A 16,024-nucleotide genomic window follows, 5' to 3' on the forward strand; every position below is an offset into this window, starting at 1 on the left:
TTGCAATTTTTCTAAATTTTCATCTAAAATTGCTTGGAACGTAGGAAATGTTCTTTTTTTTACCAATAAATGTAGGCTTTAAAGGAGAACAACCGTATTAATTGTATTTTGTACATATATTCGGTGTTCACAAAGTAAAGGAGAAGTTGTACGATTTTGAAAACACTATGCTTAATCAGACTGGTTTCTTTCGGTTAAATATGATCCCATTGTATTGTTGTGAAACTATTGATCTCCCACTTGAAGTTCACCTTCAAATTCACTACATAGGCAACAAGCCTAACTAAGGGCTCCAATTGTTATCTGGTCAAAAAACACACATTTATCTCGTTGCATGCACTCTGTTCGCCATAGAATCGATAGACCTATGAACAGAAAAAGTTGGTGACGTAGCCAACGTGCGTTAAAAATCAGCATTTAAAGCCGATCATCTCAACACAGAGGGAACCAACTTTTTCTGTCTCAATGACTGTCTATTGCAATCAGTTTGTAATAGACCTATAGGCAGGTTCGTCGATTTGAGAGTCGCCCTCAATTTTGCTAGATAGGCAATAAATACACCGCGGTGCGCGAATATTTATATTTTTAAAAAATTCACATTTCTGTCGTTTCTTACTTGAAGATTCATCCAAAATGATTTCATTATCAAAATGTTATTTTCACTCAAGCTAGACTAATTTTAATCAGTAAATAATACTCTTGCGTAAATTGCAAATTTTGAAAGTTGAGTCAGTACAATTTTGACTTTCCTTTTAGAAACGAATTTACTTACTGTCTTTAGCTATACTTGGTTCGATTTTTGTGGGTAGGTAGCAAGTTCAATGAATATCATTTTAGAAACATTATGATAATAATTGGACCGCGTTCAGCAGAAAGAAACCGAGCATTATCAGCTATTGCCTTAATTGGGCATTGTAATTTTTTTACATGAAAACGGTTGTGCGGATTTGTGTACAAATTCCAGTGAATTTTCTGCATTACGACATATAGGTGGATCCTCAACCCTTTAGGGGGCGGGGGCGAAATAAAGAGGCTCCGAGGGTCCTCCTTAGGAAATTTTTGAGTTTTTGAAGCATCTAATATGCAGTTTGAGTCAATTTCGACATAATTACCAAATGTAAGCGTTTTTCCCTCTTCTTTCCTCCTTCTCTTTTCCCTTCTCCTTTTCCAGGATCCAGGGGAAGCTTACGTCCCCTACACCTCCCCTGGATCCGCCTATTTATTACGTAGTATATTACTTAAAATTTTCACAGGCATCCGCACAAACGACTTCTTTAAAAAATTAATTTCCTAGTTAAAATTGACACTAGCCAATGTGCCTTGGTCCCTCTCTGCTGAACGCGGTCCAGTTATTCTGAATTTGATCGCTTACGAAGGGACTTGTGAGATTTTAGGATTTGATTTTTCATCTGATTTTTAGGTCATAAAAGTTAGGAAGCTACTGATTATATATACTGACAATTCCGCATAAAAGACTTTAAATGTTTAAAAAACCTGTGAAAAAGGTGCTCCTATGTTGGATACGCAGAGAGTTTTTTTAAACCAGTCTTCGTGATGCGACGATCTTCCAGAGAAAGTTTTGACTTTGTTCAAAGCTTTCTTTTGGCGAATAAAATTGCAAAGTTTTCATTTTTTACCATTGAAAATGCTAATATTTCGAAGTTATTCAACAACTCTTATAGATTTTTTTGTTTTAAGTTTTTAGGGGCACAATCTCATCAGTTGATATTACTCGGGTATCGAGACTGTTGTAGACACTATCGCCAAATTTCTTCCGATAAAGCATTATTTTTGAATAATAAATGGCAAACCAGACCACCATTTATTCCCGTTCCTGAAATCTGAACTTGGAGGAGTTAATTTTGAATCAGTGGAAGAGGTCAAACAAGCCGTCCACTCTTTCATCCGCGGTCAGCTGAAAGACTTCCACGCACGAGGCATCCAAAAGCTGTTCTCTTAGTCTTAGTCTCAGTATCAGACTTGCTTGGATCGAGCTGGTTATGTGGAGAAGTGAGGTAAGCCCCTTATTCTACAAAAATTTCTTTGATTTTTTGTCAGTGATGAACGACTGAGGCTTTGGCAGAGAAGCTCTTCTCCTGTAGCGGACTTCAAATCCTCGCAGATTCGGCGGGAGCGTCGAGCACCTCGGCGCGTTCAAACGGCTCGCGTTCGGCCGCACATAGTCCGATTTTGTTGCGGTTTGTTTTGTTGAACTCAAAATATCCTAAGGAAGATTTTGAGCCCAAGTTTTTTAAAATTGGTCCATTCTTATGGATTTTAGAGAGGGGGGATACTTACTTATTGAACGCCCCTCGTAGGTTAGGGAAATATATTCCCTTGAAATCTCCAGAATCATAAGATTATATTGTACGGCGAATTCTCTAAAAAAAAGAGATAAATAAGATCTTATACAAGTTTTCCAGGAAATTCGTATTGAATCGGAGGGAATTTGGCAACACTCGAGTGTTCACACGGCATTTTCCCTTCATACTTCAGCGGGTCGATTGTTGAATCGTTATCGAATGACCTTGATCGATATATTGCATTGTGAAGATAGGGATTTATCGATCGAGATCACTCGATAACGATTCAACAATCGACCTGCAGTATTGATAACCGAGCAAAGGATAACAATATCAGCCATGGCGCATTAATGCAACTATACGTGCTCTATGAACTTCCGTGTTGCATACTAAAAATTGAAGGCGCTCTGGTGATTCTAGTGAATGAGTCGGTGCTCGCAGCCATATATGCTATGACAATTCGCTGTGGCGATGGGATATAAAATTTTGATGTGTAAAAAAAGGTGCAAAAATATCCTTTGCTTACTTTTCCAGTTTCTATTAGAAAATGTCATATTGCTATATATTCTTAACGACGTGTCACGTGCAGTTGTGTGCACTGCCTCATGAAATAGAGTGACTGTCATTTTCTTCTGCACTTGCGTACAAGTCTCCTAAAAAAGTGGTACGTATTTCCTTCAACTCGTGCAATGGAAGCAAGGAGCAGTAAGGGCAGCAAAACTTTTCGGCAGTGGATAGAGCAAGAATATACGCTTTTAAATAGCTAACGAAGAAATAAGTTTATTTTAATATTAAAAGAGACACGTGAAATTCTAATAACATTAAAAAATAAATAATATTTTACGTACACTTAAAAATATGTACAAAAACGCATTAAAATCTGACAAAAGCTAATTTTGATTATATAAAACCTAATGTTCAATCAACAATTTAAAGACAGAGAGAAAGAGAGGAACTATCTTAATTCCGTTGTATGATGAAAAGAGGTAGGTTCGTAAGTACTTAGTTTAACCAAACTTAATACGACTCAGTTGGTTACGTGAAAAAATTCACTAGTACGATAAAACATCAACAAATTCACTAACTCGGTACCCAATATCTCTCAAAACTGGTGAGGCGATTTCCTGGGTAGAATGCTCATTGCATTGCGCTGCTTTTTGCGTCTATCTTGACCTGCAGGAGCCCTTGTCACAGGCAAAGGGGTGCATATACATTTTTTTATGAGTCCTTTCAAGAGTGAATACTTGCAGTTTACGATTACCTATCGTACAAAAAATTATGACATGTTTCCAGCAGAACGATAAATTGTGACCCCCTTGTGTCACTTTTGAGTTATGGACCTGCAATATTCCTTGAGAAAAAGGTAGTCCAATACCTAAAATTACGTTCTCACAATATCAGTCGATCATTCAGACCCTAATTTCTGAACATACTGACCAACTTCGAAAGTAAACTATACGGTAACTCATCGTATCGATTGAACTTATGAAAGCAATTTTTCTTTAAAACAGATAATCTTCAAAATATCTTTCATAGTCTAAAAAATCATCACCTCCTTGTGACAGCTTATTTTACCACCGCAATAAGGAAAATTTCTCGGTATAATATTCTCTAATTTATATCTATAATTCATTACATCGAAATAATAGATGAAATCAGATTGAATCGTTGATCGTTGAATTTGTTCGTGATGAGAGGAGTGACGTCGCTGCAACTGGACTCGTGAGATCAACTCAAGACTCAGTTTCGGCAACTAGTTTCTCCTCCTCTTTGAAGAATGGCTCCACCACACTCAGAGATGCTTCGAATTTTTCTGTAACAGTATTTCGGAACATATTAGATCAATAGTGATTCATGAACAAACTAATAAAAAAGTCGTTTATAAAATAAAAAAAACCAATTGTTAGACCGGCTCCAAGAGAAGAGATTTTGTTAATATATGTAGATAAAACGCTTGTACAAATGATACAAAAAATTGGCAAAAATATTTGGAGGTATTAAGCATATCAAAAATTAACTAAGGAAATTATAGTGGAAGGTCTCAAGCTTAAAGATCTTAATTTCGAATTAAATTTAATGAAAGTTTAAAAAAAAGTTGGGTCAGCGGTTAAAAATAAAAATCTGAACTACCTAGCTTGCTCTCAATTTTACTGACGTCAAAATATTTTTGCGTGTATAATCTTCTCTGGCATTTCCTCCCCGAATGCAAGGTTTTTTTTTTTTTAAAATTGTAAATTAAAATTAACAGTAAATTTATTGCAACATGCAGAGTCTGTGGATAATTTAAACCCTATAGAGTCTGCATTCGGTATGGTCTTAGGTACACATGGAGGTGCTATGACGGGCATCCTTCCTTAACACAGAAATTGAGTACTAGGACCTGAGTTTTAAAATAGAATTATACTCAAATGTTAAAATTGAAATTAGAGAAATCGGTCACAAAATAACGCGAAATCTAAGACATGGTAATCTATCGCGATTTTGAAGCAAAGAAGTTTGCCACTTATGGGATAAGAAATCTTGAACCCCCTCACATTGAAATTGAGGTGTCAGATGATTAATTACGCTCCAAGCTAACTGTTCGTATTGATGCAGCCATAATATATTGATGCGTTTACGTTAAAGGCTGATTAACCTTTTATTTCATGAAATATCGTGGATAAATAGGACCACATTTGCAATAAGGAGCCATTATTTCTGGCTAATTTTAGAAACAACATATATGCCATTGGTTTCCCTATGCAGAAAGGTGCTTTTAAAGAGGAGTCGGAAATAATGGCTCCTCATTGCAAAATGTGATCCAATTGAAAGCTGATCTCTTTGAATAAGTTTGCCCCGGTCATTATCTCGGAATTAAAGCTCTTTCTTTGAGAAATGAGTCCCCCTGGAGTATGGATAATAATATCACACAGCGTGGCATATAGGTACGTACTCTCAACAAAAAAATATCGCAGACGCAGCAGAAAAAACTCATGAGCCCTACCCCAAGTAGCATTTCTCAACGGGAAAATCGTTGTATATTGCGATTTTGTCGGCGATAAGATCGCCAGGATCATCAACATCTGAGCGATTACCCTCAATCTTATCGCGATAAAATTGCGCTTTTATCGCCCAACAATTTATCCCGGTATTTTCGAAATAAAAATCGCGATAAATGGCGATTTAATTTCGATTTTATTGACAAAAATTGATCTCGATTTTATCGACGAAAATTGATCACGATTTTATCGAACCAAAAATTGCAATGTGTAGCGATTTAATCGCCATATATCGCAATTTGTCATGCGATAATATCTCGATTTATTGCCGTCGATATAATCGCGATAACCGACCGATTAATAAATCGCTATTTATAGCGATCACTGCTACTTGGGTACAGGCAAAACGTTCTTTTATTTGCAGCCTTCGACAATTATTTTCAGTGAGTAGCGAGTTAAAGTGAGTGGTACTCTAAATTGTTTGCCATTATGAGAGGACTCTCATGTCGTTCAAAGAAGCTTTCGATTTGATTTAAGAATATGCATTACCTGCTAATGATGCTAAAGAACCCAAGGTGCCACCAAATTCCTTCGGTAAGACTGATTCAGGAACAACAGCTCTGAAATCTACAATCTGGTCCTCCGTGTAAAATTTGACCTGCACAAACATAATAACATGTAAAGAAAAATGTTCTTTTTTAAATACGTCAAATTTTGAGCGTTTGGTTGCGCGTACACCTCGCTGCAGCACAGTAAAAGCACAAAATGTAAAAGAAAAAATTAAAGTGCTTTGGAAATCATTAAATTTGACACGGAACCACCAATATTTAAAAAACGCACATTATATTATTATTCTCCTTTGATGAATTGATACATATTTTTTCCCCATCAATTTAAATGAGAGTAATCGATGCAGAGTGTGCAAGCATTTCAAAATCATGAATTAAAAAACGCTGACTATGCGAGTAGAAATATTAAAGCCTGACAGAGCGGAGCGGCGTGCTGCCAGCGTGAGAGGCTCACTGGCGCCTACAAACCTAAGTGGATACTTCACGCATTGCACAATGCTTGAAGTATCCACTTAGGTTTGTAGGCGCCAATGCGCGTTTCGCGCTGGCCGCCCGCCCGCCGTGCGGCGGCACCTGAAGCAACTATTTCACAACAGAGGTGTTGCACAGTATCATACCAAATTGAACTTTTTAAGAATGACAGGCATCCTTTAAAAGTACAGATCTTTCCTCGCAAAATAAATCAAGATACCTGTCGTACACAAGAAAAATTTAGGAGCCTTTAGCTGAGGCAAATATAGAGGCTTATCCGGTTCAGGTATAACAAGGTGGAAATTTCTTGAAAGATAAGTATGTACTGTTACACCAAAGAGGTGTAGAGAGTTTTAGTGAATTTTGTCTCATGGAATTGACGCTCCCCCATTTTTACCAAAACTCTCGACTATATATTATTCTCCGTTGGACCAAACAGGCAAAACAAAAAACAAGGAAACCCTCATTCTTCCAAGACATTATACATTTTCATTCAAAAACGTCGTGAGCAATTGTCGTTCGTATTTACATGTGGGCCAATTAACTTTGCGTCTCAACTGGCACGTGGACCAAAACTCCCATGCCGAAAAAACGCGTGGACGTAAATTACTGGAAAAAACAGGTGCGCGGACAAAAAATCGCTGACGAAATGTCCTATAACCCTTTGTGGTCATGCTCGTCGGGATTTTTGGGCGGTTTCATAATTTATAAGTCTATTCATTAATCTGAATCTATGTGTGTAACAGACATACACCGCATAATTGAAACATAAGTAATTCAATAATTCTGTAACAGTCACGGTGTATTTTTCGAGAATTTTTGAAAAGAGAACTAAAGTTGAAGATAAAATGTGATAAACTAGAATTTTAACTACATACCTTGTCGAATAGCTCTTTGCTAACAAATGGTCGCGCTATATTCACTATTTTTGAGATGTAGAAATTGACGTTTATGATGTGAATCGCTTTAGCTCGGATTGGTAAAGCTTCCTGCAAAATACAAGGAGAAAAAGTGTTTGTAAAATGAGAAAATTGTTCACAATTTTCATGATTTTTCAAAATCTCAAAGTTACCAGTTATTGCTGCGTATTTGCGCTATAAACTAGTTATGCATGAATGTGTACGCTCTGCGCAACATAAGATTCGATTAATTTTAAAATCAAAATCCCAAAAGGCAAAGAGCCTTTCTCGCAAATAAATGGCGTGTCCTCGCAAAAGTTGGCAAATAATGTACATTTTGACTTAAGACAGAGAAAGAAGAAGCAGTAGATGAAGAAAAGAGAAGAAAGAGGAAAATAAATTGAAAGGAAGAGATGAAGGAAAGAGAGAGGTAGGCAGAGAAAAGAAAGCAGAGATGAAACAGAAAGAAAAGATAAGATCACGAGGAAGAGGAAATGATAAAGAAGAAATTAGAAAGAAGTGAAAAAAGGTATCATCGTGAAATTACACGCTCATTCAAAATACACAGATTGATGAAAAAAAACAAAAAAAAAACAGATTTTTACCGAGACGAGAGAGGTTTTTGTAACGCCACATTAGTTCGCCTCCAATTTTTAGTGTAGGCAAAACGAGCTCCCTTGTGGTTGAATCGCTTTGGGAGTTTAGGACTCACACAAAAAGGCTGTTAATCGAACGGAGAGAAGTTTTTAACATCATGCTAGTTCGCCTTCAATTTTTAATGCAGGCAACACGAGCTCCCACGTGGTCGAATAATGAAGTATATTCGCAAAATGCAAAGTCAGAATGTCGTATAATTTTCTGTTGCAACAATAAAATATAAGAAGAGATCAGACATTGCCTGATATAGTTCGGCTATTCTCGTTTAATCTGTCTAAATAATTTTATAACTGGAATAATGGTTTTCAAGTAACTTGATTAGTTCACTAACCTCGTAGACTTTGATGATTTTCCTGATGGTGCCGATGTTGACCTTGAGCATATGCCTGAACGTAAGATCCCTATAATCGATGACAACTTCAGTGTGTTTGGCAACTCCGTATAAGTGTATACTTGCTTCAATGGCCATTATGAAGTACTTAAGAGCTATGTCGTATGTGTAATGTGTTGTGTCGGTGTTCACTAATTTTGCCACGATTATTTGACTATCTTCTGGGGTTCGCACCGGAGATGCGTACTGATGTCTGTAAACAGGGAAACAGATATCTAATTACGAACACATTAAGAGACTCACAAAATCCAAATTGCATTAAATTGGAGGAAGGGGAAATGTTGTATAGTTGCGGCCAAAGCCGACACTTTGACAGTCTTAAGAAGATGTACCTTATTTTGACGATATAACCTTGAAACTTACAAGTTTAATATTTTGATTTTAAAATAAGATGTGAAAAAATAGATTTGATTTTCATCAGTAGTAGTATTTTTGTAAATTATTTTTGTAGACCATGGGCGGCTCACATATAACTAATACCCAGATTTCAGCTGAGGGCAGTGATGATAATCGAAGGTGTATCTTCATTTCAGTGTTTCAAAATCTTCCCTGGTACTGCTTTTTAATTTTTTAAAGATAAAACGAGTAATCATTCACCAATATTGTTTGAAATTCTCACAAAATATTTTGTTAATGAGGAAGGAAACAATCAATACAAATTCCCAGAAATGACTACTTTATTCGTTTTTTACTTAATAGAAATTGTAATATGACGGAGAAATCTGCAATGGCGCATGTCGAGACTTGTTTTTGAACTCTTATCATCGTAAGTAACAAAGTCAGTAAGCTTAAAATTGTGTGAGTTGCGATGAAATGTGTAGTCAATATAGAAGCTGGTAGTTTTACGCTGGTTAAGATGACTATTCGCGTATTTTTAACTCGAAACATTTTAGAAAATCAACATTTATGTTTTATATATCAACATCTGAAGGGAACGCATATGGCTTTGCTTCGAGAGAACAATGATTTCAAGGATTCAAAAGGGAACAATTTCAATAACAGCAAAATACGCGCGGAATGCAAAGGCAGTTCCGGTCAGCAGGAAGGGAATGATGTAGCTTGGGGCATTATTGAACATCCTGAGCGGTTCGGTTGGTTTTAGATGGTATGCACTCAAGCTCAAGCGACATACCATTTTTTCCATCCGTCGTTTCAAATCTTTCCGTCATGCTCGCGAGAGAAGAATTTGACACACCCTCCTCAAGCGACTGAAATGATAGAATCCAAAAATTTTTTTCCGCGCACAGGAAAAAGGAAAAACGAAAAGGAAACTAGCGGGAAACCTCTTGTACGTTCGTATTAGAGGAGTGCTCAGCTGTTTTCTATTTAGGCGCGTTTTTAAGTGCCCCGAAGAAAGTGGGCACCGTTGAAATGAGAGAACTTGCACACAAAAACAACTACCATTTTTGAGAAAACTACACTACCGCTAAAAAAATAAATTATAGAATGACGATTATCGTCCTCTATGCTTTGAAATCAGAAGCATTAAATAAAGGTGTCATAGATTATTCTATTTTAAACATTTTAGGTCCCTTTCTACCATCCGTTGAGCTGGTGCGCCATTTGAACGCATTGCCACTAGTATATTAGAATTCTATAGAGGCGGGTTGAAATAAAAAATGCTCCCTATCGGCTGAGCGCCTTAAAGAGAGGGAACAAGGGAGATAAAACGTAAAAACGGCGACACCTAATTTTGAAAGACGTAAAAATTTAATAAAATATTTAGACTTCAGACCGCTCGGAGTTTCAGTGAAGAGCTTACTGGTGTACAATACTTACACAAGTGCTTTTATTTTGTTGACACTAGGTTCTGCGAGACGTCTGTCATCAAAAAAGTCCGTGTACTTTTTAAAGCAATCATAGTAAGTGCGAATACATCTTTTGGTGTCGTCCATGTTGTAATAGCAAGCGAAATGGAACTGTATAAGCCTCTTATCTGTGGAAAAGATGAGATTTTGTTACAAACGCGCAGATGAAAGTAAAATGAGAGGTAAAAAAATGAGATTTTAGCTGTGTTTTTATTGAAAATATTTTTTTGTTTGTTGACACCGTGATCGTTGACACCATGATCAGGGCCCATTTTTGCGTTTTTCTGCCTGAGCACAACGTCAACAATTGTTGACTCCATGATCAGATTTTAGGTTTGTTGACACCATGCAACGTTACCACCGGGTGGACCCTATTTCAGATAAGTTTACGCTCTCCATCTGCTTGCACTGATATCATATGGACTACATTTTGCAGTTAAGAACTATAAATTCTAGCCCGGTTTAAAAACAACGTATGTGCCATTAGTTTTCCTCAGCACATAAGTGTTTTTTCAGATGAGCCAGACTTAATAGCTCCAAATTGCAAAATTCAGTTCATATAGTGCTTGCTGCGCACCGACAAGCAAGAGGAAAGGGTAAAATTTCCTTAAACTGAGAACAAAAATTGCTAGGTATAATAATGTTCTTAGTAAAAGAGCTATCAGAGAGAAAATTCCCGAAATGTGGTTCTACGTAGGTAATGTTGTATTGTAAATAATGTAATAGGATAGCGCTAAGTTCACACTATTCTGAGCGGTAATCTAAGCCGAAAAAATGTCAAAAAATTGAATCAGAGATTAAAAAAATTGTAAAAATAACATTCCGGGATGCAAATTGGTGATGACCGTCGAGGTTGCAATGCATTCAGGATAAAATAATGTAAACAAAAATTGCATCTCGGTTTGTTATTTTTACAATTTTTTAAAATTTTATAGATAATCATTTATGCATTATGCATTTTGAAAACATCAATTAAAAAAGATCGGAATTTATGAGAAACTAGATGTATAATGGGCATTTGAAAAAATTGACCTGTGGAATATGATGCCATCAGGGACACTGGGCATTGTGACTGTCTGTACCTTTTTGTGTTTTGAAACACTTTACTCGTGCACTTGAGGTTTTAAAAGCTATCATCAACAATATGATTCATCTGTAAGTCCTGTGGGTGCTTAAATAAAATAAGCTGACAAAATTGTTTAAGATTGAATAATTTCATCTTTATAATTACCGGGAATATTTGGTAGTTCTGGGCTTGATCTGACAAACTCTCGGAGCTCTTCCAGGTCATTTACTGGGAAGTCAGGCTCCTTGTTCAATTCGTCTTGACTCGTCCGAAGTTCCATCTTGTTCTTGATTTTCTGCAATCAGACATTTCAAACATATTAATATTATTGCAAAATATCATTAAAGCTTAAAAGTTATAAATCTTGAATGAAGTTTTTTTTTCTTCAATTCCAAACCTCATTAAAAGGTTATTTTAAGCAGGTCTGCACACGTTTGCGTAACCTTTCAATAGGACATAACATAGCTCGTATGATTTACTCAGACTTCCTGGATGTCTTCATGGGAAGAATTTTAAGTCTTGCAAGCTGGCAGTTACTTTGTTTACCAGTTTTCACCGACATCAGTTCTTTTTTTAGACTTTAAAGTTTCTTAGAAACGATCGTAGGAGTTTCCCTTGAAAGTAACGAACGATAAGGTCAAAGTGACAAATTATTTTTCTCTCATGGGTACATGATTATCGTAGCCTGAAATCATAAAGTTGTTATTTGTACTTTTCCTTTTTTTTCGATATCTACAATGGTGAATAATACTTGATTCATCATATATGCATCAACATGGTGCCTACTTGATTAAAAAAAAAATAAATAAATGGAAAAATCCAGGAGATAAGAAAAACTACTCAGAAGACGGATAGGATAATTTTCCGCCAAAAACTCTGTTTTGAAAAAAATCCAACTCGGCACCTTTCCAAAATAGGCAAGCGCTTCAATTGATGATCAGAATTATATTCATGAATTGAAAGTAAGCAATCCACATCCCGAAAATCTACCGATTTGCCGTAAAAAATCGCAGAAACTTGATATACCAGGTCGATGTACCCACTCTTTGAATTTACCAATCAATTTAGTGAGTGCACGTATGTGAAAGTCAAAATGCTATAGTCATTTTGGGTGCATTCATTTTTCATGAAACAATTGTAAGTAATTTCAATCACGAAAAACCATAAATTTTCCGTATAAAATCGAAAAAATCAAAATATGTCGACTCCCTGACGTGAAAATTAAATTCTACGTATGAAAATACTTATGTATCGATATGCTGAACAGAATGCCCGCCTCTCCTCGTAATTTACAAACCTACTACTATTTACTTACCTACTTACTACGTAATTATATATTTTTCTTATTAAAAACTAAGAAAAATATATAATTACGTAGTAATTATAAATAAATACCAAAACAATTATCAATAGATGTCAAAGACTGACTGAAAACTTTTATTAACCTCTTAAAAAAAAGTGTTTGCGAGAGAAAGAAAAAAAGAGCCACAAAAAGTTTCAGTATAAAGCACTTAAAACCCACAATGGAACTTTCCTTTGCTCTGAAAGCAGCTTCAATAAACAAACCATACATACTGGTATAAGCTATTGTTATGACCTACACAAAAAAAACGCAGGAAGCTGTCCAGTAAGAACAGTATATAATAAATCTAACGTAGGTAAAACTTTTTTTTTTGTGATATTAAGTATTGCTTGATTCTGGGGATTGAATTCTTTAGCACCGATAATCGCCTATGTAATAACATGCAATCTTAAGATCAATTGTTCCATGAAATTTTGGAGCTTTGCAGCAATAATAACCTCGCGGAAATTTTTGTGAGATTCCCGTTCTCAATGTTTCAAGTAAGTAAATTCAATTTCCTTGGCACGCTAATGTCCAGCTCTGATTTACATAAAGAACAAATGTAGCGTGCGAAAAAAGTTTCATTGTGCAAATTAAATCCTTAGTCTGTTCGACCTTTATGCAGTGGCTGACGGTTTCCTCCATCGTACAATGTCATTGTCAAGTAAACGCTAAACGTGTACGCGTTATGTTGCTCGCAGGTGCATACTCTCACGCTGGTTGCAGCCATTGAGATTGAAGGGGTTTCAAAAATGCCATGTCTCGCAGCACCTTTATCAACATTCAGTATTCTTCAGCATTGTGGGTCTGTTATCCATGACACTGGCAACGTGCCTTTAGTTTAAAGACCAGTTCTCTTGGAAATCTATGGCACTATCTCTAAAATATACATCAGTGGCGTGGCGTGAATTGCGATATATCGATTGTTATGCCATATAAACCCATGGAAAAGGATCGATAAACAGGGTGTTTGCAGCGAACACCTTTATAATCGATTCTTTCCCATAGGTTTAAATGGCATAACAATCGATATATCGCAATTCATGCCACGCCACTGATATACATAGAAAACTGCCACTTGTTTCTTTAAACGAGAGCACAGAGAGATGGTCTGGATCAGTGGCGTGGCGTGCTTTGCGATATATCGATTGTTCTGCCTTTTAAACCTACGGAAAAGGATCGAAAAACAAGGTGTTCGCAACGAACATCTTAATAATCGATTCTTTACCATAGTTTCAAGTGGGGAAATAGCGATAGTCGATCATTCATGCTTCGCCACTGGTCCGGACCCTTCATACTCCCGCATCGATAAATCCCTTATGGCACATACACCCGGTGTTAGCGATCCATTAAAAAAAAGGATATGCCAAGATTCCTAACGAATTCTTTTCTCCATTGATATAATGGGTTTCCTCTTCTTTTTGCGCCGAAACCTGACTCATCCTCTACTATATTTTGAATTATATCAGGGCAGTTTTTCTCGAAAGAACTTATTCCTTTAAACTGTGGTGCAGCTATGCTTAACCCAACTCGCGATGAGAATTAATCCTGCACAAATTGTTCAAATTAATGAGTCACAATTTCTTCGATGTTTGCACAGAGGTCCGAGGCATAGCTTAACATTTAGAACAAAACATGATAAATTCCATCTAAATATTAGATTTGATCGATTGACTTGACGATGCGGCAATTTTTTTTTTTTTTTTTTTTTTTTTTTTTTTTGCTAACAGTTCGGCAGTTCACATTAAAAAATCTTTTTCTCCAGACTCAAGATGTCGAAAATTGTGGAGTATTATTATTGTACTAAGCTATTTTAAGATAAGAAGCAGGAGGGGTAAAAAGGTCAAGGACCTGCTTTTGTATGCTCCTCAGACTTTTCTTTAGGATTGAACTTGATTTAAATTAACGAAACAAGCTAAGCAAAGGATGCTTGAGGTGAAAAGCTCTCGGCGTGACCTCTAGTGGCGTGACGTACTTTGCGATACATCGATTGGTGTACCATTTAAACCTATGGGAAAGGATCGATAGACAGGGTGTTCGCAACGAACACCTTTATGATCGATTCTTTACCATGGCTTCAAATGGGATACCATCGATAGTCGATTATCACACCCCTCGTAATACCCTCGTCATTATTTGAGCAAAGTTTCGCGAGAAAGGATCAAGAAACACGGGATACAAGAGTTCTACTCGTTGTTTACATGACAGAATTCCTATGAGACGTAGTGTACGAATAGATTTGTACCTCGTTCCTTCCCGTAAGTCAAACTGTCACCAGTGTCACAAAGGAATCGACTGAACACCCCCATCCCCCCCCCCATCTCACACTCGGTAACTTATTTTAGCTCTCTTCCCATCAAAAAAGGCAGAGCAAAATAATGACGTTCTAAGAATAGTGATCATTATTCAACGAGATTTAATTTTTTTGCCACCGATTACGAGAAAAATCACTCTAAGTGCGCATCACAAAGGAGCCTCCCATACTCCTCCCATTTCGAAGAAGGGCCCAGTCGGATTTTGCTCGAAATTGAGCTTTTGACGGAAAAGTTATCCTTTTTCGGCTCCTGTGTAGTTTTTTCATTTTCCAGATAGTCGGCATACCTTTTCGAAATAAGAAAATTTGACGACGCCAGACTTTTTTTTTTTTTCATTTTTGACACCCTCCCCCATGTCGGATACAAGTCCGGAATCCGTGATACAACCTCTTAAAAATTACGTCAATTTTGGGTCAACCCTTTTTTTCATATAACTCACGAAAATTGGTGCACTGCACTGCGCCGTTTTCGATTATCAAAATCTTAAACATTTCTCAAATTTCTCAACTCCTGCGTCGGGTCGATTTGAGCCCGGCATCAGATTCGGCTTGAACCTCCCCCCGCATCTTGAGGCACCCCTTGACCCCTATCGCTCCCCCCCCCCCCCCCCGCCCGGGGACTCTGACGATGCGACAGTCCTTAATTTCATCGATGTGTGAAAACAAAAAGAAAAGGTAAAAATGCTAAAATAGACTCAACACAGGACAATGGTCTTTAGTATCCAAGGTTGGAATGAGAAAGAAGGAAACTTCTTTCACGAGGCAACCCGACCTGAGTATAAAAATACTTCGTATCGTTTGTGAAGTCTTCGGCGGTAAGTGTGACGTCAAAAGCAGTGGCCCATTCATTGAATGGTATTTAGAAGCATCCTGAATATTTGTCCACCGTCACAGATTCGTTGAGGCGCACAGCCAAAATCGATAACTTGTCAAGTTCAGTTGCGTAAAGCGTTCATCAAGCGTTCAACACACGTTTACCGCAGTCCATCAACTGCTGTTGTCATCGATACCCCTGAATGACAACAACCCTCGATACGTGTGTTTTTCCTGACATCATCACAAGAAAGTTCTTCCAGACCCCTTATTTTTATCACCGAGTATAATTTAGCTGGGAATGACTTACTTATATTTCTGATATTGTCATTAATATGAATTACTGGACGTGCTTAAATGATCAAAAGCACTAATAATTGTGTTGTCTGAGTTTATTTAAAAATTATAACATC

At 36.9% G+C, this 16,024-nt stretch overlaps 1 protein-coding gene across 2 annotated transcripts in view; it reads right to left on the reverse strand.

Annotated features, from left to right (window-relative positions):
* Nucleotides 1–3,056: 3,056 nt before the first annotated feature.
* LOC109030700 (clavesin-2) overlaps nt 3,057–16,024 on the reverse strand; it is a 37,292-nt gene continuing 24,324 nt past the window's right edge. For both annotated transcript variants that reach the window (XM_019041793.2, XM_019041792.2), the window contains exons 2-7: nt 11,308–11,437; nt 10,048–10,204; nt 8,209–8,461; nt 7,200–7,310; nt 5,831–5,939; nt 3,057–4,116 (exon numbers count right to left, since the gene is read on the reverse strand). In XM_019041793.2, coding sequence (XP_018897338.1) covers nt 4,037–4,116; nt 5,831–5,939; nt 7,200–7,310; nt 8,209–8,461; nt 10,048–10,204; nt 11,308–11,422 — 825 coding nt within the window. In that variant the 5' untranslated portion in view covers nt 11,423–11,437 and the 3' untranslated portion in view covers nt 3,057–4,036. The remainder of the gene's footprint in view (nt 4,117–5,830; nt 5,940–7,199; nt 7,311–8,208; nt 8,462–10,047; nt 10,205–11,307; nt 11,438–16,024) is intronic.

Source organism: Bemisia tabaci, chromosome 3 (assembly GCF_918797505.1).
Source record: "Bemisia tabaci chromosome 3, PGI_BMITA_v3".
NCBI lineage: Eukaryota > Metazoa > Arthropoda > Insecta > Hemiptera > Aleyrodidae > Bemisia > Bemisia tabaci.